This window comes from Candoia aspera, chromosome 4, assembly GCF_035149785.1.
Source record: "Candoia aspera isolate rCanAsp1 chromosome 4, rCanAsp1.hap2, whole genome shotgun sequence".
NCBI lineage: Eukaryota > Metazoa > Chordata > Lepidosauria > Squamata > Boidae > Candoia > Candoia aspera.
The window spans coordinates 82,101,182-82,121,405 of NC_086156.1; the positions used below are offsets into that span (position 1 = coordinate 82,101,182).

General features: G+C 42.3%; 1 protein-coding gene across 5 annotated transcripts; it reads left to right on the forward strand.

The window, feature by feature from the left end:
- Window positions 1–3,163: 3,163 nt before the first annotated feature.
- On the forward strand, window positions 3,164–19,816 carry SNX11 (sorting nexin 11). Of its 5 annotated transcripts, none has more exons than XM_063300791.1 (8): window positions 3,164–3,270; window positions 8,379–8,557; window positions 10,165–10,216; window positions 11,705–11,791; window positions 14,216–14,316; window positions 15,225–15,323; window positions 16,129–16,338; window positions 18,463–19,816. In XM_063300791.1, the coding sequence occupies exons 2-8, from the start codon at window positions 8,520–8,522 to the stop codon at window positions 18,635–18,637; spliced, it is 762 nt and encodes a 253-aa protein (XP_063156861.1). In that variant the 5' UTR covers window positions 3,164–3,270; window positions 8,379–8,519; the 3' UTR covers window positions 18,638–19,816. The 5 variants fall into 5 exon arrangements, with proteins under 5 accessions (XP_063156861.1, XP_063156864.1, XP_063156860.1 ...); XM_063300794.1 differs by having other exon boundaries at window positions 8,379–8,461; XM_063300790.1 differs by having other exon boundaries at window positions 3,197–3,385.
- The last annotated feature ends 408 nt before the right edge of the window (window positions 19,817–20,224 follow it).

The following is a 20,224-nucleotide window of genomic DNA, read 5'->3' on the forward strand; positions in this document are numbered from 1 at the left end:
GTCAGAGCGGGGCAAGATAAATGCCATTGCCACCAAGCTCAAGGGGAGGGCAGCCGATTGGTATGTACAGCTGTGCCAATCGGATGCTCCGGAGTTAGAAGACTTCGAGGAGTTCCTGTGGGTGTTAAGTCAACATTTTGAAGACCCACTAGCTCAGGAAAGAGCGAAGCGGGCATTAAAGGGACTGTACCAAGGGTCACGATCCGTGGCAGATTATGCGCTGGAATTTAAAGCACTGGCTGGGAAAGTGGAGGATTGGTCCCAATCCACGTTGGTGGAGATGTTCAAGGATGGACTGGAAACTGAGGTTCTGAAGTGGTCCCTGGGGCGAGAGGACCCAAAAACCCTGTATGACTGGATTCAGCTGGCGGGCCGCGCTGAGCATGCCCTAGAGACGTTTGCCCACCGAAGATCGGTGAGGTATGGGAGATTCAGTAAAGGGTCCCGCACCCCGGCTCCTCCAGGGAGATCCAGCCAACGGACCTGGGAGGAAGAGAAGGAGCAACGCTATGCGCGAGGCCAGTGTCTGCGGTGCGGAAAGGAGGGGCACCGAGCAGCGGCGTGCCCGAAGGGAAAGACCGAGGACCGGCCGGGAAAGTCGTCTGGAAAATCTCCTTCTCTACCAAGAAAGATGAAGGCGGCGCTGGCGGAGGCCGAACCTGAAGAAGTCCCTTTCTTTGGGGATGAGGAGGAGGCTGTTCTTAATCAACCACCGGGAAACGCCAGCCACCTGCTTTAAAGGGCGCCGCTGGGCAGGTGGAAGAGGAAGGGCACGATCACGCTTCGGTGAGTGGAAACTTCCCTACACTGACAGTGAAGGTGAAATTGGGGTCCCGCACTCGAACGGTGGAATTGTGGGCAATGATTGATTCGGGGTGTTCTAGGTGTTTAATGCACCCTGACGTCGTGGCTGCGTTAGAGTTACCCACGTTCCCTTTGAAACGTCCTATGATCTTCACGCAATTGGACGGATCTACAGAGGCGCTTAATTCCACACTGGAGCAATATTTGTGTGCTTTTGTTAACTATCAGCAAGATAATTGGGTCAATCTACTGCCCTTTGCTGAAGTCACCTACAACAATGCAGTGCATCAGAGCACTGGGCAGGTGCCGTTTCGTACTGTCTTTGGTCGGGATTTTGTGCCCATTCCTGAACTGCCACAACCAACCTCTCCTCCTTCGTCCCCTGCAGACTGGGCAGCGCATCTGGGCGACTCCTGGCCTAAAATCCAACAAGCTCTTGCCGATGCCCAGGCTGCGTACAAACGCCATGCTGACGCCAAACGTGCACCTCAGCCACCTTTCAAAGTTGGAGATAAGGTTTATCTCTCCACCAAGTTTATTAAATCTCTGCAACCCTCTAGGAAATTGGCACCCAAGTTCGTGGGCCCCTTCCCTATTGTGGCCCGAATTAATCCTGTTACTTTTAAGTTGGATTTGCCTCATAATCTTAAGCGTTTGCATCCCGTTTTCCATTGCAGCTTGCTCAAACCTTTCCACCAATCGGATCACTGGCACCCACAACCATCACCGCCTGCTCCCATTATGATTGATGGCCAGCAACACTTCGAAGTCCAGGAGATTCTTGATTCTCGATGCCTTCATTCTACCCTGCAATACCTTGTCCGGTGGAAACATTTCCCTCATCCTGAGTGGGTTGCTGCCCGCAATGTTCACTCCCCTATTCTAGTGGCCCGTTTTCATGCTGCCTACCCTGCCAAGCCTGCTCCTTAGTTTTCTTTAAGGGGGGCGGTATGTCATGTTCATCGTTCCAATGTACTGAATACATCGTAACGTTTCGCATGTCACTTTTCTGATCCGTGTCTCACGTTTGCTGGGAGGAGATTTTCAGCCGTGCCAGGCTGTAATCTCCTTACCGTAACTGAGGAATGTATGTTTGGGTTATTGCATGTGTTCAAGGTTACTTTCTCAGGCCGATGTGTGACGGTTGCCAACACCTGGGAGGGGGTGGTTGCTAAGTGGGAGCTAGGGTGGGATCGGGTTTGAAGCGAGGGGTTTTTAGTTTGTATTTGGCGCGCTTTTGCTCATTCTCAGCTTTCTTTGTGTTTGCACACTATTCTTTCAATAAACCAGTTTTCCTTAAGCACCTGTTTGTGAGACTGAGTTTGTCAGAATAGGCAACCCTTACACACCCACTAAAAAGCGAATGATCAATTAAAGTGACTTTATAACAGGATGCTTTTGACTGTGAAGTTTGTGGGCTAGGGTACAGAATCAGGATCATTCCAGTGACATTTTTGAAATAGATTGTATAATGTACTGTTTATTCCAAATAGAATTCATCTCACCTAAGCCACTCCGATATAGCTCTCTACCCCCATGCCTACAATGCTTTTTCCTTTATGGATAGTCCCTAAATGCACTGTATGTAGCTTCATTCTAAAATTAAATATTTTCTTCTTATATAAGGAATCAATTTATTTCAATTCAACCTGTGTTTAAGTACCAGCTTTTAATTTTAGATTAGGAGTTACATGCCGGAATTACATGGAAACCCATGTAGGCAACTGAGTGGGCTGGCAGAATAAGGCAAGAGTGCTCAGATCCTCTCCTGAGCCCAGCCTAAAAATGAGAGTTGCTGGAGGATGGAACACTTCCAATACAAAATATAGCTGCCTACACCCCACCAACAGCCTAGGAAAACAAAAAGTAAAAACACACACAGGCAGTTGGAGAGGGATGGGTTATTAATAAGCCTGATTTGAATGGCCACCTGCTGTGTCATTCATTTCAGTACATTTCCTTCTCTCTCACAGATGTATTTATAACAGATGCAAGTCTACTCCTTGCCTCCTTTGACGGATATCTACTCAGAAATCCGACTATTTTCCATAGCATTTACTTTCAACTAAGGACATAGATTTAACGATGGCATCCAATTCTGGTGATGTTTACATTCCAAGTTAAATCCTAATGGATTCGGGATAATAGATCTTCCATTTGTATCGTGCGCTACAACCATGGCTTTAATATCGACCAGCAGGATAACTGAAAGACTATAAATGTCGACAGGATTTAATCCCATACTACGAAACACGAAGACGAAACTTTCTCCATACACGTTACTGCTTTCAACTCGAAACTACGCTTCCCACCAGCCCACGCGGCTTTTATCTTTAAGCGGAAGCTGGGTCACGTGGGAAGATGCTTTAAAAACTATGAGGCGAAGCCAGCCGCGGAGTTTGGGTTGTCTTAAAGGGACGGTGGCAAAATAAGCAGCTTGGGCAAGAAAAGCGGGAAGGTTGCAAAGTAAGCGGAACGCTGGCGGCGGGGACCAGGGTCCGAAGGACAAGAATTAGCAGAGTAGCCCATTATTTTTTTTAATGCAGAAATAGCAGGGAGGGGACAAAATGCAATCGGTCAGGTAAGAAGTGGGGAATGTGGGTAAAGAAAGGCTGTTCCAACGAAACAGGACGGCAAAAGTGGTTGTCCGTGCATCAGTCTGGCAGGTCGTGCCTTTGGGAGCGGATCCCGGGCGTACATGTTCGACAGCTTAGCATAAAAACCTGGCGGGCTATAGGGAATGGTGGGGTGGAGTGGAGCTGGGGGGTAGTGATGCTAAGCCGGGAAGCGCAAAGAGGTATCATTGAGGGACAGAAATTTCAGCCCGGAAGCCTCGTTTCACACCTTGGCACAGCTTTCTTCAAACTGGTCGTGTGGGCTGGCGTTGATGGGGCGCAGCCCAATACCTCTGAAGGGGAAAGTTGGCCTATTGTTTGCTACTAAGCAACGCTACTTCCTGCTTGGGAGTAAACATCGCCCGGACGAGGAGTGGAGTTGGGGGAGTCGGAGGGCCCGGACCGCGGCCTTTCCGCAATGCTGGAGCGACGGCCGCGGGCGCTGCGTGGGCTTCGCTGCTTTCCCTTGGCGGCTGCGCCCGCCCTTTCAGCGTGCAGACAGATGGCCCCAGGAAGCAGCAGGCGGGGCTCGCCCCCTCTGCCCGAAGCTAAACCTCTCACGGGTGGTGGCCACCTGTTGGTGAGGGAGAGCAGGAGGAGAAGGCCAGAATGGAAGCACTGCATATAGGCAGAAAAGACTTCTGGGGTCCAGCTGGAAAGGGCAGGGCATGGCACAGAAAACGCTTCTCTCCAGAAATCCAGCTTGGTTTACTTTGTTTAGTGTTGAGGAAAAGCAACAGCTGATTGTTCTCAGAGATTCTGAGCAGCTGCTATAAGGGGCAATTGGAGGGGGACATTTGTCTCCTCAAAAACAGTTTATGATCCTGGCAGTTGGAAGGGCCCTGGATGGATAGATGCCTAACTTTTGGTGGGAGCAGTCAGCAGGGATCCCCCAGTTCTCCTTTTATCAAGGGTTGCAGTGTAGGACTTAGAATGCCTGAAGTGAGTAAAGCACTCAGAACAAGGTTGTTACAGGGATTAGCAGTGCGGTGTGAATTGGTTTTCCCTCATCTAACTGGCAGGGTGTGTTGACAATGGTGCTAATATTGTCCTGAGGGAAGTCAATGAGCATCTATTAAAGCTCACATTTGAACAAAGGGCATGCTTTCCCCAATACTGTGTCCATCAGCTGCTGCTTGGGTCATTATAGGTAAAGAAATGGGGAAGGCAACAACCTGGAAAGGGCTGGTTTATGCTCTGAAGCAGGTATATTCAGTGGCTGGGTTGCCACCATAAGCAAAACCCTAAACTTGGGTTAATAAGACATAGTTGCTATGTTCATGCCAAATGCCACGCCCAGTCAGGTGAACCATATAGTGGTGTAAGGGATGGTGCAGTTTGTGTAACACATTGCAACAGTGGTTGAGTTCTCACAATATTTTCAGCCACAGCTCTCCTGTTCTATTTCACCTTAATGTATCCTATTGAACAAATCCAGGCAATGAGGGTAAATAGAAGTCTTTAATAGAAGCTGAAGCTAGGCAGGGCTTAATTTCCAAAGAATGGTGAACTCTATTCCTTATGTGAATCATGGCCTTTTGACTTGAATTCTGGACCTGCTAATACGAAGTTGGGGGGCAGCTAGGGCCATTCTTCAGTGATTAAAGGAAATCTGTGCATGGTTAGATGCTTCCTTGTTTCTTCAGCTTTGGAAATGGATTTTAATGCCGAGGTAGACATTCAGAGGTACAAGTCATTGTAACTGCAAAGGTGGCAAACTGTGGACATACTCTGGGTGGTGTACAGCAAAAAAGTATAAAACAACAGGTCAAACACAGTCATATTAAAAAATTTTTTTAAAAAGCACACACAAGAGATTCAATCAGCAATGGGGCCACCTGAGGTGGCCCCATTGCTGATTGTGTGTGCTTTTTAAAAAACCTTTTTAATATGACTGTTTGACCTGTTTATTGTTTTATACTTTTTTGCTGTACACCACCCAGAGTCACTTCTTGTGAGATGGGCAGTCATATAAATTTGATAAATAAACAACAAATAAATGTTCTGAGCATTAGAAGTGGCAACTGCTTGGGAATAGTGTATTCTCTATATGCTGCACTAGAAACGGCTTTGAAACAATAACTGTCTTTTGTAAAGATGGGTATAATTTTTATGGGCATTATTGGTACAGGCATTACTCTATGGGTCACATAATTACTCAAAAGTGAGGTTTTGGCTATATATCTGAAAGATGAGGGGCTGGTTTTATTCTGGAATAAACTGAGGACTTCTGTGGAGTGGCAGGGGAGGATGTATCTCTTTAGAAACCGACAAATGAACAATTTTTTTCCTGCACTGTAGCGATCCATATAAAAAGGGGTTGGCTTTAGCTGCACAGTCCCAGCAACCATCTTGCCATTTTTGACCCCGCTCCTGCGGGTGCTCCTGCTGTCAATTTGTGGATAAGCCAGCTGTGCTGAGCCACAGGGCAGATGTATAGAAACTCCCTCCTTATACTGCTGGAGAGTTTATAATGGGAATTTGTTCAGGCACTGGATTCTCACTTTTGGTTTTTCTTTAAGCCAGGAGCTAAACTTTTTGTGCCATGAACCTTTTGAGAGTCTGGTGACAACCACAGAACCTTTCTCTGAAAAATGTATCTAAACACATAAAATAAAATAAAGTATATAGATATAGAATGTGCTACCAGGAAGCCAAGTGTTCAAGTACCATTATCAAAATATTAAAAAATAACAAATATATAATACATTAATATATATATACTTCTTAATACATCAACAAGACAATACATTTTAAGTGTATAATAATTTTAGATAGTGAGATGTATTGAAGTTAACACATGTTTTTGGAATCTAGAGTCCATAAATTTCTTTGTTGCCTACATAAATGTTCAAATGAAAAGCTAAATTTCAGTGAGAGGTTAGTGAAAATAAAGTTGTAATTCTTTTTCTTATCCGGGTTCATGTCTTCCCCAAAGGGTTGATGGACCTCAAGTTAAGAACCCTTTCTTTAAGCCAAGCTCACAACTTTTTTAGGCCAGAGGGTATTCTTGGAATTTTGAATGCACATCAAGGACACCCTCAAAATGGCTGCTATGGTGCATATAGCTAAACAGAAAATACCTGTTTTCCAGAAGGCAAACTGGTGAGGTTGCTTTCCACCAGCCTTTCTTCCCTTTCAAGTTTCTCTCTCTTACTTTCGCTTACCCTGCTTGTTTGGTTTTTTTCTGGGCACATGGTCCCTCTTCCAAATAAAGCGCTGTGCTGTATTCACCCCCACTTTTTTTTAAAAAAAAATTTCTAAAAAATCCTCTGAGATCTGTGTGGGGCTGTTATGCATTGTTGGAAACAAATTATGCTTGAGGCTGGCACACTGCTTTGCAGCATGTTAGCACCCAATTTATATAGTTTAATTAAAATAGTATAAAAAAAATAAAATTGGCTGAGGCAAAGAGATTTGCAGGTGCAAAGAGAACAGTCTGTAGGCAGATTGGCATCTGGGAACCCAAGCTTTAAACTGCCTTTTCAACCTGGTGCTTCAGCTATCTGACATGTGGATTTCAACTCCTGTAATTCCCAGCCAGGATGGCCAAAATGCTGCTGGCAGGGAATTATAGGAATTGGGAGTCCAGCATGTCAGAAGGGAAGTGGGTGTGAGAAGGTTGTTTTAAATTCATATCTGCAATTTGCGATTAAGTCCTCATGTCTCTGCCTCATTTTGCATTTGGGAGCTCATGTTTCTCATAATATCATTTCTATCATCGGCAGGGAACCCCTGAAAATAAAATTGGTCAGTGTTGTCCTACTTAACAACCAACTAGCCTACTTAACAACTGACTAGGAGATTAGATGGCATAATAATGAAATATTTTGCAAATCAATTGCAGGCCATAACAACCTAATTTGCACTTACCTAAGGGAACAGGAAGAATAAAAGTCCCTCTTAATTAACTATAGAAGCTATTCACTGGCTTTAAAGTCTTTTACGTTTGTCTGTTTAAATCTAGCTCACCATTTCCTGACTTGGTGAACTCCAAAGAGTTGGGGCTATAACTTCCAGAAGTCCAGTTCTGCATAGCCATACTGACCAGAATAACGGAGAGCACCACGCTAGGGAACATATAGTGCAATGTTTCTCAACCTCAGCAACTTTAAGATGTGTGGACTTCAACTCCCAGAATTATTGGAGTTGAAGTCCAGATGACTTAAAATTGCCAAGTTTGAAAAACGTTAATATAGTAAGTCTTTCTAATTCAGGACTATGCAACTAGGTGCCCTCCATATATGTAGGACTAGACTACAAAGTTTCTTGGCATTGGTCAGACTGACTATGGCTATTGGGTGTTCAAAATCCAGGGAGGGCACCTAGTTGCCTACCCCTAGTCCAGTCAGTCAGATTTTCTAGGCAACTTGTACAGCCTCTTTACTATGTGTAGAAATATTTTCATTCATTCAACAATAGCTAATGACCTACGTTACTTTTCAAAAGGCATGGTCTAGTGGCCAATTCAGATCTAATTGCACCTAGGAAAATGGCTTCTGGGTAGTCCAGACATGACGGCTTGGAATCACTTAATGCTCAATAGTAGCACTGCTAAATCCCTTTGCTATTCCTGTTCGCTTATTTTAAGGAAGGAAATACTGATAGGAGCAATTCTGATAGGAGCAAAGAACAAGAAGTCCTGCTCACTTGCCCCTTCTGAAATTATGTAAGTTGGCACCGAGAAGAAGGGCAAATGAATAGGCAGTGATGACAGCAGCAATTTGGGGAGAAGGCCCGTGCAGAGCCTCTTGCCTAATTCCACCCCCCTGCCCCATTCCACAAAAAAAACTTGAGTCCAGCTCTGTTTCTATGCTGTTCAGGCACATGTGGCTGTGGTGACACCTGCATTCTTTTTTGCATGTGGTTTCTTCCAGATCTGATGGTAAGAAAAACCCACCAGTACTAAATCTCCCATGAGATTTCATAGGGTTGAAGTTATCACATTATATCTTTCAGGCTCACAAGGAAACTGATTCCAGATGCTGCTGCCACCATATAGGATATTGACCAGAAGGAAACCATTTTCACCTGCTCTTGTGGTATGCTTTTGTCATTTTACTGTTGTGGATCTGCAGCTTGCAAAGTGCTTAAAATTGTATGTGGTTGTCACTGGATTTCAGTGGAATGGAAGGAGGGTTGGTACCAACAGCTTTGCATGTGTATTATACAACTTAAAAAATTCCAAGATTTAAAAACAGGGCCTGAACTTGTCAGAATGCAGCCGAGGGCACTACTAATTGAGATGATGACTTAACAGTAATTTTGTGGGATTTTGTGCTAAGAATCCCAAGGCAAGGCTGTAATGGGTGATGCAATGAGGCCAAGTGTATGATGACTCATCACAGACATGGGCATGCATAGTTTTTTCAACTTTTTCCCAATGGGGTGGTTATGGTTTTCCCTTTATTTTTCTTAGACTCATCAAGTTGGAAAGAGCCATTTGGATCATTGGGTCTGCTACCTGTCCCCCCTCCCCCATTACTGCCAGAATCCAAATTAAAGCAAATTTTGTTAAGCTTATTTTAGGGCTTATGCTAAAAATTTTATGCTTTGTTTGTTTCTGAAGCTGCAGAAATTAGGTTTAGGAATTGCGTGTTGTCCTGAGACCTTTTCAGTCAGATGCAAAAAAGGAGTGGGATATTCCTCTTGGATGGGCATGCACTGTCTAGGACAATGTTTCTCAACCATGGCAACTTTAAGCTGTGTGCACTTGGCTGGCTGCGGAATTCTGGGAGCTGAAGTCCACACAGCTTGAAGTTGCCAAGGTTGAGAAACACTGGTCTAGGAATACATGTTGGCAGTTGCTTGCATTGGAAAGTGTTTCCTTCACAAGCTCCCCTTGTATCTGTCAAGCTGAAGTCTGCCTTCAAGCATGGAGATGTTGAGAGTGAATCTATTTCTGGAGAACTACTGGGATTTGTGGAGGATATACAATTTAGTGTTGGGCTGTATCAAATTCTGTGCATGAAAAAATAACTAGGTGTTGCAAGACTGAATTAAATTATGCAGATTGAAACAATTCTTTTTTGCAGGACATTGTAGGTTGTCCAAGTAGCATTGCTTGGCCCCCCTTCCCAATTTAGTTTGAAATACACCAGGCATCTGTCTTCAGGCTTATCTCTTTGCTTATCTGCCTAACAATCTGTTTTTCAGAGCTCCATTGTCTTCCAAAGTGGCAAAAAGTTAGATGTCATTGCTGTCTGGCTTTCCAATTAAAAAGAAAGATATGCAGGGAAGTGGAGTGAAGATAAAGGAAAGAGATTACTTTAGAACAAGAGAGGAAGACTGCAGTCCTCTAGATATTTGTTGGATTCCAATTCTCACTAGTCCCAGTCAGTGTGGCCCATGGTAAGGAACACTGGGAGTTGTTATTCAGCAACATATAAGTCCCCACAGGTTCTCCCTGCCTGGTTCATAACTGGTCACTTTTCTTCTGAACCTATCAAAAGGAATTTATATTTGCTAAGCCCAAGCTGACATCCCCTTGTTCTTGTCCTTGCTTCAATAAAAGAGGGTGGACTAACTCTTCTTTATTGGGCAGCTCTGGAACATAGCCTGAATATAGCCTTGTTCTTCTGTTTTAGAAACTAACTTTTGTCTGAAATATTCCATTTCCTGCCCATTACTCCACCTCCAGAGCAGGATCTGATTTTATTTAGTAAATAGGTTGATGAAATGCAAATAGTTGATAGACAAATAATGTTCAGGTGTAAACTGTATGCCCCTTTCTTGCCCTACACAGATGTTTTCCTCTGAGTTGTGAAAGGAGGATGTTAGAATATCAAGAACAAGAGGTAAGACTTCTGACATTAATAGACATGACCACATGAACAATTTCACCCATGCTAAAAAAAATCTATAATTGGCCTCCAAGGAAAAAATCTATAATTGGTCTCTAAGGAAAATGGCTTCTGGCAGACTCCAAGTTTGACCTGAATATGGTCAGAGAATGGAGGCTAAAGCAACATTGGCCCAGGTTGTTCCAAAATGTGAGGACACTTTATTTCCAAGCATTGTTTCCTATTTTCATGTTTAAAGCAAGTAACTTAAAATGAGAAAAATTCTGTACAGAGACATAGAACTGTTTCAGAACCCACAGTTTGAGACAGAACCCCCCAGAAGCTCCTCCCACCTACTCCTACATACACGTGCACTGATTTACTGTATGTGGTGGCAGAACGCTGAAGTATGCAAATGCCCCTAAAGTACCTAAGTATACGTGAGACCGTGGTGAGATGTTTTGAATAAGACATGGTGTTTGGTCTGTCTGCCATCCCTGTAGCACATATTTTTGTCTCTGGTTGTGGCCATCTTTTACCACAGCCTCAAGGACTGAAACCTGCAGCTTGGTGGAAATCACAAGGATTTCTCTTGGGTGCTCACAGCTTACATTCTCCCTGTGTTATTGAATAGGATTTTCACTTTTAAATGCTTGTTTTGAATAACTTGTAAGTTAGTCAAGCTTTCCATATCTCTCACCCTTTAGAGGTGCTTGGCCTGCAACTTCCAGAAGGTGGCTGAGGATTTTGGGTGTTGCAGTCCCGATACACCTGAAGGATATAAGTTGGGTGATGAGTGGGCTGTACTCTGCATTCCTCTTCCTCTGTTTATGTCCCTGAAGCAGCAGGTTTAAGTTCTGCTTGCTTTGCTCCCCAATTCTTCCAAATGAAGTGAAGCAGGAACATATACCATTAATATTTATATTCTGATTGATAATGAAAGCAAACATAATTGCAGACCTCTGTGATAGTTTGGTGGGTCACCCAGTTATCATGCTTGGTAAGTATGTTGAGGATTCAAGAGATTCATCTTCATGTAATAACTTAATTAATTTGTGGTTAGCTGTCTCTAGCTTGCATGAGTTTAATTAGGCTAGGAATGGCCCTCCAAATATTGTGGCCTTTATCCTTTCTGATTATTGGCCTTGTCAGCTGGGATTGGATGGGAATAGAAGTCCTAATGACACTTGGTGGGTCATAGATTCCCCATAACAACTATTAGAAAAGCAGATTCATGATTTTCTAATAGTTATTAGACTTCCTATATTTACTCCTTTCATCCCATGCTTAAGAACCGTGGAATACATCTACCTAAATCCCATTACGGTCTGTTGGTCTTGAGGTAGCAAGGCTTTTCTACCACCATAATGAGCTTCGGTTTATGTATACAGTTCTTCTGGCTGAGAAAGGGGGCAATCTCTCTGATTTAGGCCCTAACGTCGGGAAAAGTGTTGCAAAGAGTGGCCTCTAAAGATGTGTTTTTTCCTCTCTGTCTGAACCCAGGAGCTGACTACTGTACGTGTCCAAGATCCTCGAATACAAAATGAGGGCTCGTGGAATTCTTATGTGGACTACAAAATATTTCTTCATGTAAGTGTAGGAATGCTGGAAAGGAAACAGCAGTAAGATGAAAAACCGTTTTCCTGCATGCTTTGCAGAGTACCTGATAGTAAACAAACAGCTGCTTATGTTTTATTGATATGGAAAAGAAACTTGTGCTTGATTTTTTACTTCTGTGGAAAAGTCTTGGTGTTAACTTGACATTTGGCATGGAGGTAGCAAGAAGCAGTGGGAATTCCCTGTTATTTCTTTCCTTCTGCAAACTGTACAAGCAAGGGGATATTGCTTCTCTCTAGAGCCACGTTTCCAGGAGTTGAAGTCCATACATCTTACAGTTGCTGAGGTTGAGAAATAGTACTCTAGGGCCTTCTGGCCATCATACTGGGTTTGAAAGAGAACGAGGTCAGGTATAGAAAAAGGAAGAAAGGGTAGTTCTCTTCTCATCTCTTGTTTTACTCAAGCTTTGTGCCAGAGTTATAGTGCAATTCTTCCTCTGGCTTCAGCCCAAAAAATATAGATAGAAGAAAGGTTGGTTGTTTCACTGGTGGTGCAGTTAGGAGAATGGGAAGAAGGCAACAGGGATTCCTGCAGCTTCTTCTGTTCATCAAGCTGCACATTCATTATATAACATGATTACTTTATTCATCCTTTACTTTTGTTTGGCTCTCCTTGCTAATATCTTTAACCAAACAGAATGTTTTCATTTCTTCCATGAAACATTCTAAGCAGAACAGCAAGTATTAATCCTGACTTCGTTGCTGTGCCATAAACATGCTTTGCACTAGGTAAAAAGAAGTTCCTGATCATTTGTCACCCAGGGTCTGTGCTGTGCTGATTCTCTCTGCCGTAATGGTGATGGCTGCATCCTGGAAGGTCATGGGACTGAATTGGTTAGTTTTTTAGGGTATAGAGATGCAATTCTTTTTGACTGCCATGCACCCTCCCATCTACCAAGTGATAGATGCACAGAATTGGAAAATAAAATAGATGACCTTGAAATCATCTGTTTTAACCTCTTGCTCAGGGCAAGATACAATTGTTCAACCTCTGCTTATAAACCTCCAGTGCAGGAGAACCTGTTGCTGTCTGATCTGTTTGGCTCACTGTTAAGCAGCTCTTAGTAATAGGAAATGTCTGCTAATATTTAGTTGAAATTGGCTTCTCCACAGTTTCCACTCATTAAGTCTATGCCTGACCTTTCTGTCTTCTGGAAGTTAATCATCATTTTGAAGACATAATACCATGACTCTCTTTAACTTTTTATTATCCAAGCTAAACATACCATTCCTCAGATGGCTTGGCTGCCAGACTATCACCATCCTGGCTGGTCATTTCTTTGCAGACCTCACCCCCTCTTTTAAGCATTCAAGGGAACTGCTTAGGAGAAAGAACGAAGCTCACAAAATGAATGGATGGGAAACTTGCTAGTTCCTTGGCTGGGCTATGCAACCTTTGTTACTGGTTTTTTAAAAAATATTTTCAGTGGTCGAGAGCTACAAGTTGGGGTGGAGAGACAAACGTTTTTGATCCATTTCTCTTTTCGTCCATTTGGGAGGGATTATTACCTTTGTAGACATTTGAGGCATAGTGCAACTATTTTCCTTGGTTCCCACTGAATATCATAAAACAATGCTATTATTTATTTATTTATTTGCATTTAGTTGCTAATTTTCAACAATGTAGTCATGGGGGTACCAGAAACCACAAAAAAGGGAATGGGGCTTGATGCACACATTCATTGCCTTCTGAGAGAGCTTTGGAAACAGATATTAGATGTGTGGTTTAAATGAAGAGAAGCTGGCTGGTTATACGGGCAAAAACAGGGACTGGACTATCAGACCATCATGCAGTTAAAGAGGAATGGTAGGGAGTGTTGTTATGTTCAACATGTGAGGCAGAACTTTGGTTTCATGCTCCCCTCCCTGGATTATTTTTAGAAATTTCAACCAAATTTAATCTATTGCTTGCCCATTTTTTATATTGCTCAGTATGAAACTCTTCAAAATCAAATGAAATAAAAAGGGTAAAATATGGGAAGAAGGGAATTATGATGTGACCTTAAAGAGGGAAGACAGACGATAAATGTATTTATAACTGATGTAAAGAAGATTGGAAGCCGCTTTTTATATCTTTTTTCCTTTTCTTTATCTATTCACTTTTCTTTACTCTTTTTTCTTTTTCTTAAACTTGTATCATTTTTACTGTTGCATAAAATTCTTCAATAAAAATTAATTTAAAAAAGAAAATCAAATTAAATAGAAGTTAAAAAAATAGCTTTTAATCAAAGATTCACCCCTTTAAAACCAAAAAAAATTCTGTGATAAAAATTGTTTATCATAGCAATTCTCTGTTAGCCCAGCAGCCAGCAGAGGGAGACAGTTTAGAAAGAGATTCCGAGTGAAGAAAATGGGTGGGGTAAACTTGTATCAACAACTGTCTCTTCTCATTCTACAGACCAACAGTAAAGCTTTCACAGCCAAGACATCTTGTGTGCGCAGACGATATCGTGAGTTTGTGTGGTTAAAGAAACAGCTGCAAAAAAATGCTGGCTTGGTGTAAGTGTGAGATTGTATGTGTTTTTTTTAAATAGCATCCTATACCATTAAAGGACATATTTGCACATCATTTAAAAATATTCAATGATAGATAAAGCTAGGATATAATTTTCTGCATTGAGGGTGAGACTAAGTGATATGTCTAAACATATTTGAGAAATGTCAGTGTTGAAAATATGCTTGAACTGTAATATATAGTTAAATATTAAAGCTGAATAGAACTTGGCAAAAAGCCACAGCTCATTGTCAGAGTACATGCTTTGCCTACAGACAGACCTAGAGTCAATCCCTGGTTTCTCTAGTGAAAATTTAGTGGCATTGAGGTCTTTCATGGAGGACTCTTGGCAGTCCCAGATGATAACGATAGGCTAGATGGCCCAATTGTTTTATATTTTGGATTTTTCTTTCCATTTTATGCATCTCCATAGAATGCTTAATGAGCTTGTTGACTTTTTGCCAAAGGCAGCTTGCAAACTTTCAGGGGAGAAGAGCTCTAACCTTGACCTATCATCTTGGAATCCCCCCAAAAAACTCCTTTCCATAAATCCAGCATGTTGATGTAGCACCATATTGTTTCAGGGTACTGCTTCAGCTTGCAGAGGATTTGGATTTTTGCAGAGAGAGCTGTTAATGGTGCAGAAGTCCAACTCTTGGAGAAGATACATTCTTCTGTGTCAGCATCACCGCTAAATTAAATGAATTTCATTGGAAGTTCCTACCCTTGATGGGGATTGGTCATTAATAGAATGGTATGTTCCAGAAGGTGTCCCTGTTATAGTGAAGGACGAGCTTATGGAGTAGCAGAAGCTTGCTATTTCCTTTTTATTGTGGATGCATCCTGAAGGAGGGATATGTATCTGTGCAAATAAATTTATTTATTTGTACTCCTCTTCCCCCATATCCTCTAGGTCTGTCCCAGAGCTTCCAGGGAAATCCACCTTCTTTGCAGGCAACACTGATGAATTCATTGAGAAGCGAAGACAAGGACTGCAACAGTTCCTGGAGAAGTGAGTGGAAAGTGGGGAGCAGGATTATTATTGGAGATATGAGACTTTCTGGATCCCACCTGATTAGTATTTGTCACCAGGTTTATAATGGTTGGCAAAGGAGTGAAATGATAACATAATCAAGGTAGCTTCAACTTACAGAAAATAACCAAACTTACAGCTTGGTTGATTAAAAAAAAAAAGGCAAATTCAAAGAGATGACAAGAGCAAGAAAGTTGAGGAACAGGTAGAAAACCTTGGAAAGCCCAAAGCCTGTCAAAAAAAAGACAGGTCTCAGGTACAGTTCAATGGTCCTGGCAGAATTTCCTAGTGATATTGCTGATCTCCCCTTCTGCAGATGTAGGAACAAGTCAATAATTGACAGTATCCCCATTACAGTGGCAGAAAGCTTTGGTGCCACAGCTCTTCTGCTATTAGGACTCTAGCAACAGGTGGGAAAGGCATGCCAGTGTGGATGGAGAAAGCCATAGATTTGCTACAAAAATCTCCCTTACCCTCAACACAAGAAGGAGTAGTATATGCTAGCACTATAGTTGGCATATCCTTTTCCCCCTCTCACTGGAAACATTGCAATGGAAACAAAAAGGGTTGGCCAGGGCTGCCAACAGGTTTTTAAAAAAGAAAAAGGGGAGTGGGTTGGTTGATGTGTTTCTTCTACCGTAGATTCTTACTTCCCACCTTGAAAGTCACTCTATCTATAAGAACCTCAGATGTGCTTCAGTAGCAAAGTAGAAAGCGCTTTCTGAAGATGTGCTTCTTGTAGCTCTTGTACTTAGAACTTCCAATTTTTCCATTCATATTCTAGGACAGTACAGAATGTTGTACTCCTTTCAGATAGCCAGCTGCACCTTTTCCTCCAGAGCCAGCTCTCTGTGCCAGAAATTGAAGCTTATGTGCAGGGTCGGGGCCCTATGAGCGTCACTGATGCCATTCTCCGCTATGCCAGGTCCAACTCTGGTTGGATTCAGGAGAACAGTCATTCAGCTTTGCTGGCCATGCAGGACTTTGGCAGCAGGTGAGTGGAATGGAAGGAACGGTCCAATTCCTACTAGTTCAGAAGTCAGCAATCAGCAATCAGTCATGCCCAGGACCTTTTGTACTGCCCTCTATGCTTGCCCATGGCTTCCCTCTCTCTTTATCAGTCCTTTCCTTGTTTGCAAGACCTGCGATACAGATTGCGTTAGAGCTGTAGAAATAAAGCTTTCCAGATTGTCAGAAGTGGCAGCAACATTAAATCTGGAGGGGGCACTTGGATATGGGATTTTAACTTCTCCTCCATAACAATTTCAGGTGCATGAAGATGACGGGCATAGATATGAATGGGATGGGGAGGGTAGATGCTTGAAGTATGTTTGCATGCTTGATCTGAGCTTATGAATGTGCATGTACGTCATGGCTCAGAACCCAGCACTAAACGTGAGCTGGAGAGCCAAACGGATTGCAAATTTCCATATTAAGTGCTGAATCCAACGACTGACCTCCTCTTTCTCTTAACCCAACCAAATAGGAAATGGAAGTGGGAGCTCAGTACTTGGCTGGGAAATTGGTTGGTTGTGGGTCCAGCTGTTGACCTTCTCTCTCCTTCAAGCATATTAATGGTCAGGTTTTCAAATGGATTATGTGTTCTGCTTCCTCCTTAATCAAGGACCACTTCTTGCCACTTTAATCAAGCAGGCATGGCTTGGAGTACCTACATATCGTCCAGAAAATCATAGACATAGTGATCCTACTTGTATAAGTCGTGCGAGTGACTGTCATCTCTCAGGCTTCCTTAGTAGTGGGATTTTATTTCTTTCCATCTACCTTTTTAAGTATGATTTCGGCAGATATGTGATTTCTAGCAGAAAAAGCATCCCAATTTCTCATTCTTAATTGTTTTGTACCATAATTTATGATATGCTTTTCTTGTTTTATTCTGTGGAATTTTAATGGAATCCCTGAATACATTCAGTTTTGGCTACTATTTGTATCCACTTCACATGGAAAAGTGTGTTGTTCCTCTATCTTCCATATCCCACCCAAGTTATATCTGCATTTAGAGTTTGGAGTAGCAGATGTTAAAGTGGTTTCATCACACTGTCCAGTATCCTAGCAGCTTTTATATTGTAAGGGATTCTTATATATACACCCATTGAAAATGTCATGGTTTGTTTCTTTAAGAAGTTCATTGAGTTGGTTATGCATGGTAAAGGCAGTCGTAGACATTAATTTACACTCTAGACATAGAGCCTTTCTTCACTTGCATCAAACTACAACACAAACAACATCCCGACAACATCCTTTTCTGTGTCCTCAAGATGTTACCTTCATCTGATCCCCAGCCAATACCTGTGGCAGTCTTAAGTTGTCCTTAACTATAACATTGTTAAAGCAGCACTTTCCCCCTTATCCTGATACAGGTTTTGCCATGGATACAATCTGGTGTGCTTTACTAACCATTCTGTGACACAGCCAGGCAACCTCTAGCCTGATACCTATTGGCCATTTAGGTTGTTGCTCCTCCTGTATTCATTGTGTCTCTGAGCTGATCCCTGGGACTGAACAGGTTTAGTGCTATTCCAGAAGAAAATACAGATCATTCTGAACATTGGTTTAGTGCTCTTCTGGAAACTGTTAAATCTGTATCCAGTAAACACACTTCCATGTATAACACCTGCATAAAACCCAAGCGAGTTTTGACAGATGGCTAAAGTCACTGGTCTAGCCATCTGTCGAAACTCCTTCTCCCCCATCCCATCCAAGGTTAAGGAGAGTGATTAATGGATGTCTTCCTGCTGACTAATGAAATTTGAAAGGTGGTTAAAAGAAACAAAGCTGGAAGAATCCATACATTTTTGCCCTAACACATCCTATGCATCATAAATAAGGACAGTAGCATTTTCAGGCATCATGCCTGTGGCAGGATAGGGATCACCCGTGGGGGAAAGCACACTATGCTGACATTGATGCTGGCACCATCTGAGGAACTGGTGCATAACACTTAGTCATCAGAAAAAGCCCATAGACTTCTATCATGGTTCCAGACCAAAGAACTCTGAGTGGTAGAATTCTGTGAACGAACCAGCAGTTTTGAATTAAAGATCTCTTTCTTTTTCCGTTGCTCTGTCTTTAAACCCAACTCTCCTGGTCTGTACTCAAGTTTTGATGGAGAAAGTCAGTTTGTCAAAAGCTCCATGGAACCACTCCCTCATTGGAGTGAGGTCAACATAGATGACAACGAGTTGGAGAGTCCGTGTTCTGAGGAAGATGACCATCAACCAACGGGGCTGCTGCAGATTGGTTCCACGGCATCAAGTGACCATATCAACAATTAGAATAAAACAGTCTATTCAGGATGTGCTTGAAGCTCAGTATAAATTTTTGCCACTTTGTTGAAAATTACTTGTATTATTAGAACTCCAGGGGCAAGTGTTTGAATTATCACTGGCGGCTTGTGTGTGAACAAGCCTGGACCAGTGGAATGTTTGAACGATCAGAATTGAGGTCTATGAATGCAGAGGTAGCTTTCCAGTATGGTTTTTTTTCTGTTCTTGCATCTTGATCCTCCCTTACCAAAACAGCAAGGTTTTCCTCAACTTTTGGTGCATTTTGACAACGTATCCTGTATAAGAAAGTGCTCTGGCTTGTTGACTACATTCTCTTCCCTCATCCTCCATATCTATAACTGATGGTGCTTGTTGCAAAACCCCAGCTGTCTTCTGTTATTTTGTAGGTGTGTCAAAATTATTTGCCTGGGGTAAGACTTCCTTTGTAAGATGATGCCAGAAAGCCCACCTGCTTGCCATAGATGCCAAGTCCACATCTGGGTTCCTTTGGAGTTGCACACAGCTGGGAAAAATGGCCAGGCACCCTCCCCAACTCATTAGCGCTGCATGTTACGAACATACAAGGGAAACAAGGAATGCTAATCTCTATTCTTCTTGCATGTTAGATGCACATCCTGGGAAGAGTCTTTCCTGCTGGATTTCATTGCTTTGACACAGCACACAACTTGACAGGGAGACACTAATAAACCCCATCATATGTGCTAGATAAGAATTGTACCTCTCTACCTCTGTGGTTTGAGTAGCATACTTAACAATCTTACCCCCATCCTTGTTATATCAGCAGCAGACCAGCAATTCTGTAAGTCCAAATACTGCAGTTTGCAAATATCTTCTTTGACTTGCCTGATCTTTGAGCAGAAAAGAATATAGAATTGAAATCAGTGGACTCAAAAGAACTGGAAGAGTCTGCTTGAGATGTTTCAGTCCCTTTTTCTTTTCCCACCTTCCTATTTCCATATGCTACATAATAGAAGCTACATATCAGATCCATGTTGTCTCTCCTCCAGTGGGAAACTCAAATACCAGGGCAATTTCTGCCGTAAGCCGATTTCATTCTAGGGACAGTGGTTTCTTTCTGCTTAACTAAAGTACTTGAGTTTTCTCTTCTTTGTGTTCCCTTCTCTCATGACAACAATCTCAATAAAATATGTGAAAGAACAATTATTACTTGAAATGTCTGGTATATTGCCTGGACTTCTCTTCCCATCCTACCATATGATTGTCATTTTTAATTTGATTTTTGCTTTTATTAATTGAACACACGAAAAAAGAATACATAAAGCTATAAAAAGAGAAAACTAAAACAAAATACAGGGCATGTTTTCGTAAACACACACACACAAACATACAAGCATTTCACTGAATGGTTGCTGTGCTTTATAATCATCCACAGCTAAACTACATCAATAAGTGATTTGTTTGTAAGTTGCTAATAGTATTAACCCTGTAGACTCTTGAGTTGTTGGGACCATATATTTATTTTTCCAATGCTGAAGAATAAGTCTTTCAGCTATAAGTAGAACACAGAGAATCCATTTTCTTTGTCCAGATACCAATGTCCATGCATGAGAATAT